This window comes from Fukomys damarensis, unplaced genomic scaffold (genome assembly GCF_012274545.1).
Source record: "Fukomys damarensis isolate Sample0158 unplaced genomic scaffold, DMR_v1.0_HiC HiC_scaffold_9, whole genome shotgun sequence".
NCBI classification, from domain to species: domain Eukaryota; kingdom Metazoa; phylum Chordata; class Mammalia; order Rodentia; family Bathyergidae; genus Fukomys; species Fukomys damarensis.
This window is the reverse complement of record NW_022900921.1, coordinates 37,205,165-37,214,184: the sequence shown is the minus strand read 5'-3', so window position 1 is coordinate 37,214,184 and position 9,020 is coordinate 37,205,165. Positions and strand designations below refer to the sequence as shown.

Below are 9,020 nucleotides of genomic sequence, written 5' to 3'. Positions count from 1 at the left end.
GTCACCCGGAGGCCCAGGTGCGGAGACCTGGCCGACTCCACCGCGAGGGCCACCTCGCACTTCCACGCGCCACTCGGAAGGCCCAAAGAGCCTAAGCCGCGGAGGCAGCGCGCCCAGCCCGCCACCCGACCAGTCCGTTCCCCGCAGTCACAGTCAGCAGTCCGTGAGACCCGCAACCCTGCAGCCCTCAGCCGCTTGCTACACGTCCGCGTCCCTGTGGCCAAATATCGCGAGATTTCCCTCCGCGGCAGCGCGCTCCGACGGCGGGCCGGCTCTTCGCTATAGAGCACGGCTCAAGCAAAGAGGTAGGAACGCCTCTTCTACTCAGAAATTGACCAATTCTAAACTCCGTTCCACCAGGGCTCCTCCCAGGACCGAAGACGAGCCAATCTCTCAGGCTTTTAAAGGAGACCACTGTCTGAGCATTGACCGGAGCGAGCCCAGCACAAACACGAAGAGGCTATAATGAGATTAGATTTATTCAGTTACGCTCTAGGTTGGGGCTTCATCTAACTGTTGGACTAGAACGTGTAACTACAACGTGGGACGTGCACTGTAAACGCAGGGGCTGTGTCCGTGATCCTAAGAAGACTACAAATCCCAACACGCACCGCTCTCCTAGGTCCCGCGAGATATCTAAGCCAACGTGATCTCAAGTCCTCCCCAGCTGAGTTGGCGCTCAGTGCGCCTTCCGACCCAGGCTAAGTCATTTTAAAGGGTAGAAGTGGCTGGATGTTTTGGGGTTTTTTTCTGTTTGTTTGTTTTTTTTCTCTGGATGTTTTTAAACCTAAAATTTTAAAATGTGTTTTGAAGTAGCCCTGTTTTGAGCGTTTTCGAAAAGGAACCTAAGAATTCCAAAATGAAAAGTGTCAGCCGCCAACTGTAGAGTCTACGCTCATTGTATTGTTATTATTGTTGACAAATGGCTGTATGTCTGTCTTCCTCTATATAACGTAAGTCTTTTACTGACAGACTGCGTTCTCTTGGTGTCACAGATGCGTTGCTCATTGGCGGTCCCAATTGAGGTGTTCAGTAAGTGTTAAATGAGTATAACTGGGAACTCTCCACTGCAGCAAAACGGACTCAGACTAATACTTGGATGGGAGGAGCACGAGTAATTTTATTTCCCTTAAATTCTTTACAGTGTGTTTTTGTTTCGCAATTTTGAAGAAACATTTAAGAACCATCTCCATTTTACCTGAAAGATGAAAATTAATCCATTTTTTCAGTCTCTTCATAAAGGACAAATCTTAATGTGTCTTTTTAAGGTATTTTTTAAAAATCTAACAGTTGAATTTGCCTTTTAATTATTTCAAATTTTACTTAAGGTGACGTCAAGACTTTAAATTGACATTTTATTTTATTTTTGGATGCTGGGGATTGAGCTTGTTAAGCATGAACTGCCTTTGAACTTTGCCTCCAGTCCTAATTTTCTGTTTTAGACCCTAAGTCAGAATTATTTTATGTACTTAAGCGGGTCCCTCATGATTTCAGTGACTGACCCACAAGTTTGACATGCTTACTCCATTCTCTTTTGCCCGGTTTTTAGTTTCAAAGGATATTCAGTGTAGCAGAATATTAAAAACTGTAGCAGGGCATGCGCGGTGGTACATCCTTGTAATCCCAGCACTATAAAAGGCTGAAGCAGGTTAATGGCAGGTTTGAATCCACTCTGGGAAATTTAGAGACTTAGCAAGATACTATCTCAAAATTTTAAAAGCAAAAACAAAATTTTTTTAAAGGGCTGAGGAAGAAGCCGAGTGGGGTGGCGCACACCTTTAGTCTTGAGACAGGAGAATTGCCACGAGTTTGAGGCCAACCTGAACTGTATAGTGAGACCCTGTCTCAGAAAAGCAGGGTGTGTGTGTGGAATATGTGATGATATGTAGCTCAATATGAAGGTCCTGAGTTAAATCCCCAGTACAAAAAAACAAAAAGCAACAAACTGACCTAATAATAGCTGGAAAATTGAATTGGAGCTATATCCCTGATTCTTGCAATAGCCTGTGTAACCTTATAAAAAGTCTGTTAACTTTTAAGACTCGTTTGCCTCATCTATAAAAAATAGGAAGTTTTATTTAATTCTCAACAACATTTTGCTTGGCAATGCCATTTCTACAACTATACATTTTTTTGTTTAACTTAAGCCTTTTCCATAAAGTATATTTTCCTCATATGATTATCCTGATAATTAAATAAAAATACTGTTTGGCGCACAGAAAGCAGTCAATATTACTACTTACTATTATTCTAAATAAACCTAACCTATGGCATTTCCTTCCTCCCTCTTTCCTTCTTTTCTTCCTTCCTTTGATATACTCTTTCTAAGGTTTTCCAGTTATTGTCAAACCTCAACTGCAGTCAGACTTCCCACTGCTGTTTGAGACTGCTACAAAAGGCCATCCCAGTCTATATCCAAAACTACAGGACTAGAGTAGACAGTAAAAAGCAAAGGTTTGGGTTTTTTTGTTTGTTTTGTTTTGTTTTCGCTTATTGGAAATACTATTGCTGCTTTATTTTAAATTAAACTAAATTTGACCTACAAACACCTCCATACCTTGATTTCCTAGAAAGGAACTATGTTGTAACTTAGTATGTAAACAAACTGACAGCCTAGCGCAGTGACATATTTTCTTGTAATGGGCTGAAATTTGGTCATTCACAGCATCTGATACTTTGTCAGTCACACGCTGCCAACTGAAAAGACTATGTTCTAATAAAGTAAACCCTGAACTATAGCCAGTCAAGCTATTTATTTACCTTGCTTCCAATTTCTGTGTATAAATGTTCTCTATACTAACACTAGCCTATTCTGGAAATTTGACTTTCTCAAATCCTGATTTTCAGAAAACCAGATAAATAGCTTAGTTTCAGGTTGGTAATGCATTACTCCATTTTTATTTTTAGGCTGGTCTGTGCAGGGACGGACTTAGTCCAAAACAGTGGTATCTTTGTAATTTTATTTAGTCTCCAAAGCTGTTGCTCCTCATATAGCATCGCCTAAACTGCCACAACTGACTTTGAGAAAGCTTTGTTCAATCATAACCCATACTTGACTTCTGTATGACCTTGCTGTAGTGCTGACATTGTGGGAAGATTAGTCAGGTAAGAGAGAGGAAATGAAAATAAAGTGTACACATTTTCTCCTCAACCTCCTTCCTGGCCCCTTTCTTGCAGGTCCAGAAGGCAGCACTGCCTGCTTCCTCCTGTGTTTTCCATCCTTCTCTCTCCCATTTGTCCAAAGATTACAAATATCCCTCTTAACACAGATAATCTAGAAGAACTGCTACATCTGATTGGTCCCTGAAATGCAATTGAACGATATTAGTCTGTCCTTTGAGTGCTCAAAAGCTGGCTTTTGTTTTTCTATAATTTACAAGAGGAAGGGTGGCTTTTTTTAAAAAAAAAGGAAGTCTTTCTTTAAAAATTAACATTTTGTATATTTTACAACAAAAAGCCAGCTCAGACTGAGAAGTAATTATGCCTCTTTCTCAGCCTCTGATTTCCAGAAATCTTACTGTCTTCTTCCCCACCCTGAGCTCACCAATCTAAGTCCTTATCTTCACAAGGCCTCTGCCTTGGGATCCACCAAAATGGACTTTAGTTCTCGCTGCCAACCCCCAATGGGAGGAGGAAGTCAGGAGTAAGAGAAGTCCCTACTGCCATAACTCGGGTCAGAATAGGCAGACTATGATGCTGGGATTTCACTTAAGCTTCTCAACTCATTGTCTCATAAAAATAATATGAAGATTTTAGACATTGGTTACTCCAGAAACCTCCCTATACTTCCAATAACTTCCTGTAGCAGAGCTCATTAGAATAGCATAACTAGATATTTGAGCATGAAATGAGATCTTAGCCATCATTTATAATGTTACAGAAAAATTGACTCCAACACCTTTACAATTTAAACATTGCCACTAAATTTCTTTAGTGCTCACTCACATGTTCAGGTGTAAGGTTCTCCATCCATGAATGTTTAAAGGAGAATTATTTATTAAAGCTTCTGTTTATGAAACACTCCCTCCATACTATAATACATATTATCTGTAATCAATCTTTAATGTTGTTGAAGTCTCAGTAACCTTTTAAGGTAATATCTTTATGGTCTTACAAATGAAGAAACCAAAACTCAAAGAGATTAAATAATTTGCCCAAGGTCACATTAGATCTGGGTCATATTACCACACAAGGATTTTGAACTCAAGTCTCTCATGCCACAAAGACCCTTGAATCAGAAGGGTATTCCTGCCCACAATCCACTGATTGGTTTGTTTTAGGATTAAGGTGTGAATGCTACACCTGCCCTAAGGCAGGTAGCCTGCACAAAATATAAGGGACAGAAAGAGGGCTAATGTGTTCTTGTCTGCCTACTTGCCGTGGACTATTTTTCCTCTGTGACCCTGCCTTGCCATGCCAGTCAGTTGACTATGGACTGAAACTGATACAAATTGTGAGCTAAATAAACCTTTTCTCTAATTTTGGGTTGAGTGTTGGGTATTTTATCTCAGTAATGAAAAAAATGACTAAGATATAACACAAGTAGATATTAATAAAGAAAATATAAAACACTTCTATGAAAAACCAAAACATCATAACAGAAAAGAGAATAACTGAACATCTTTTATTATAAATATACTTCTCTTGAATCATTGGTAGTCCAACACATATATATATACCACATACTGAGAACTAGTTTTCTAATGAATATGAATATCTTTGCAAATCATAATAAACATTTCTAAATTCCTTTCAGAAAGATAGTAGTCTATTTTGGTTGCTTAGCACATTGTACACCATCCTCCATCACCACTACCACCTTCTTCCCACAATACCACATTACAGCATCCTTCCCTTCACACTACAGGAATGGACACATGACCAGTAATGAAAAATTAGGTGGGATTTATGAGATACGTTGTATTTTCATGAAGAATGTCAAGGATCTCTGTGTATTTTCAGAGAGTGGTTCCTACATCGTAATTCTCAGATTGCACATAAGGAAATGGAAGCAGTAAAAGTACTTTCTCAGGATCACACAGCTTGTTGGGATTTAAACCCAGTATGTCAACAACACAGCACTTACCCTGAACTGTTAAGCTCTCTTGCCTCTTTTCAGGGTTGTTTTTTTCCTGTACTGGGGATGGAACTCTGGACCTTTTACTTGCGAGGCATTGTGGTGGAGCCACTGAGCTAAATCCCCAGCCCTCTTTTCAGGTTTGTTGACTGCCATAATTGTCTAGGGATGGACCCCAAATAAGTCAATCAGGATATTTCTACAGGTTTTCTGCTGCACCTAGCAGAGAACTCTTACATTTTTGAAAGAATGAACTATTGTTCTAGAACATAGATGAGTCCTGAGTGTCATAGGAAAGTGTTAAACAAGAAAAGCTGGAATTGAACTCATGTTTTTACAAGGAGTAGGAGAAAGTCACAACAACCTCATTGAACCCTTGGTCAAGTCCTGCTTGATGTTCATCCTACCCATTTATGTGAGCCTCAGACCTTTTTAAGTTACTTTTTCCCCCTGAAATTGCTTTGAATTCTGATTCTCTCCATTTAGATCATAAGATTAATACACAACAATTTATGTTCCAACCAGCATAATAATTCCAGTTTTCCTGCATCTTTGAAAATTACTAGCATCTGAAGAGCATCAGAGACTAGAGAAAAGCAAGACTATCACTCCTAAAAAGTGCTTCATACAGGACCTGACATAAGTTCAATTGCTGCTAGTTGGATGTTTAAAAATAAAATATAGATGTAAGATTAAATATTAATTACACAGAAAAGTATCTAACAAGGGTCCAGAAGAAAGAAAGCAAGTTGAAGTCTGAGGAAATGGTATTTTAATAATGTAGAAAAAATTTGGAGAAAATATCATGATAAGCCATCTTGGATAGGTGAGGACAAGACTAATTTCAAATGACAGAACATTCATTATAGAATATGACTAGACAGCTGGATCCAAGTATTGAAGTTTAGAGATTAGCAGCGAGCAGCAGTCAAGGTCAGCTCCTCTAATATAGCCAGATGGATAAAGGGAAGAGTAAGAGGTTTTCAGAAACGCATTGCTTTTATGCTGGGGGACAACAGGACAGGATGCTGACCAGGGAGTTAAAGAATTAAAATTGAAGAAGAGAGCATCAGATTTAGGATATTAGGAAGCAATTAGTGACTTCAGGAGTGCACTATTGGTAAAGTGGAGGATATCAATGTTACATTAAATGTACGCACATAGGGAACTTTATTGTTTGGCTGCAATAATATAAATTGTCTTTGCCTTTGTGCTCGCTTTCTGTCAAAATGAGTATTTTATTTTATTTAAGACTGGATTTCACTGTATTGTTCAGGTTGGTCTTGAACTTCTAAGGTTAAATGATACTTCTGCCTAAGCCTCCCTAGTAGCAGGGACTACAGCCACCTGCCATCCTATGTGCCTATAAACTGGATCCTGAAAGAGGAAAACTATAAAGAAAATCATACAACTCTGAAGAATTAGCCTATCATCAGGGAATTTAATCCTCCAGCCTAGCTTTGACCCTGACCTGAACACTGAGAGCTTTTGAATAAATGAAGACAGAGCACCTTTTTTTTTCCTTTCATGTTTCTTTTCATTTTGTTTTTAAATTGTTTTTAAGAATTAGGAAGTTTTTAATTGCCACAGAATCCATAAGGCTATGACAGGGAGAGGTGTAGACTAGAAATATCTAGACTACAATGGATAAGAAGACAATGGTCTGCTGAAGTTCTCCCAGAGAACAAGTCCTTTCTAGTAGTGGCTCAGGTCCACTGTCCTGAAGGGTCTAATTAGTTTTTTTTTCTCTGACCTTGATTGCTACTTTTAAAGTAGTCTTTAAAACCTAGAAGTTTCCTAAACTTGCCAAGTCCTGTTGCCTCTGTCTAGTCAACATTTTCGCTTTACCTAGACCTCTTGCTGTCTGACCACACTGCTTAGCTAACTCCACTTACATCACACTTTATCGCCTATGCCTAGTTTGTAAAGGCTCATTTAAGAACTGGCTTCTAAGCTAGGTGTGGTGCCTATAGCTACTCCAAAGGCTGATACAGGACGATTGCAAAGAAAAAACAACAAAAGGACTGAGGATGTAGCTCATTGCTCCCTGAGTTTAATTTGCAGTGTGTGTTGGGGAAGGGGACACTAGCTCCTGGGCTGGATGTGTAGAACACTTGTTTATCATGTATAAAGACCTGGGTTTAATCCCCAGCACCAAACAAAAACAAAAACAAAGCTTGTGGGTGAAGTAAACAACAAAGAGATGAAGAATCAAGAATTGAGGAGTTAGATTTGGAAATGGTAAACCGATATAGATTTGATTAGAGAGGATAAAGGTGGGGTAAGAAAAGTTCAACTTGATAGTCTTTATCCTAAAAGATGCAAATCTTTTTCAAAGAGTAAATATGAATTTCCTATGTGAAATATGTTTCAATAAATCTATTCTTAAAAAGCAGTCAATGTAACAGATGGAATAGGATTACAAAAGTCACATTAAAATGGCAACTCCCAGTTATGGACCTCTAATGTTTCTAATGTGATAGTCTACATATTCCTCTCTTCTTCTCTCATTGAAATATTAGATTTATCCACAGAACCTATCCAGTTTTCTGGCATTCATTCCAAAGAAAAAAAACAAATGGAGCATAACCATAAGTATACTAATTAACACATTTACAAACATAATACATATGGTAATTATTTTAATGTGTAAACAATATTTATATAGAATATGTTAGGTTCTACATAACAAACTATGTAATCAACAATGACTTAAACATCATGCAACAAATAATACTTCCAGGTAGGTTAGACAGCAAGATGTGGGTTTGCCCTTTAAGCATATATTGCCCACAGAAGCACCAAATATTTTATCTTGTCAGACAACATATGGAAAAGTAGGGAAGGTGGGAAGGAAAAGGCATTTTTCTTACTTTCTACTTTTATTAGGTAGGAAAATCTTTCTATGAAGCTACCAAGCAAATTTACTATGACCATAAATGGGCCACACTGAAAACATTTTCCTGAAGCATGGTGGCATATAACTGTAATCCCAGCCCTCAGGAAGCTGAGGCAGGAGGATTGCTGTGAGTTTGAGATCAGCCTGAGTACATAGTGAGTTCCAGGGCAGTCTCAACTACATAGTGAGACCCTGTCTCAAACAACCAAAAACAGGGCCAGAGATTTAGCTCAGTGGCACCACACCTGCCTCAAAAGCACAAGATCCTGAATTTGATCCCCAGTACTCCCCCCAAAAAAAAAGGAAAGAAAGAAAGAAAACTTATTTTCAAGTGACCCCAGGGGATAACTGACTGTTTTAGCCATTGAGAAAGAAGTAGAAGAAAGGTCCAAAATGTCTACTACTATATTATTCATGGTAGGGGGTGGGGGTTAATAAAACCAAGAAACAATAGCTGGGTACAGCGGCACACCTTATCTCAACAGATCCTATACCAAAACACACACACACACACACACACACACACACACAGACAGACGCATGCAGAAAAAGAAGAGATTTTGCTTGAGAAATCTGATATGAGCAAATTTCATTTGAACTCAGATAAGGCAAAACATAGCCCTTCAGACAAGGCTTGAAATGTGAGCAGCATAGTGAAGAGGAAACAAACCTTCCAAATTCAAAACATGAACGTTGTTTTGAAAATAATTCTTTTTTTTTTTTTATTGAGTTTATTGGTACATTTAGGGATACAGTACAGTTACATTCATTGTTGGGATCATGTACCTTTACATGGCAAGTCTTGATTCTCATTTTTTTCCCCTTACCTCTGCCCTCCCTTCACCCCCTCCTCCCCTCCCCATCTACAAACACTTTATTTTCATCTTTTCATTCTCTCACATTTTTTTCTTTTCCCTTTTTGTTCTTCCCCTACGTATCACACCTTCCCTACACCTTTAGCTCCTTTCCTCCCATTTCTAAATGTCAGTAATCTTATTAGAATCTTATGCATTGTTGCAGAATATTCACACCAGGGAAACTATT

General features: G+C 38.8%; 1 protein-coding gene across 1 annotated transcript in view; it reads left to right on the top strand.

Moving 5' to 3' along the window:
* Nucleotides 1–9,020, top strand: part of Dtwd2 (DTW domain containing 2) — a 145,412-nt gene that overhangs the window by 5,393 nt on the left and 130,999 nt on the right. The window contains exons 2-3 of the mRNA XM_010633903.2: nucleotides 12–305; nucleotides 5,120–5,217. Of these exons, the coding sequence (XP_010632205.1) occupies nucleotides 12–305; nucleotides 5,120–5,217 (392 nt within the window). The remainder of the gene's footprint in view (nucleotides 1–11; nucleotides 306–5,119; nucleotides 5,218–9,020) is intronic.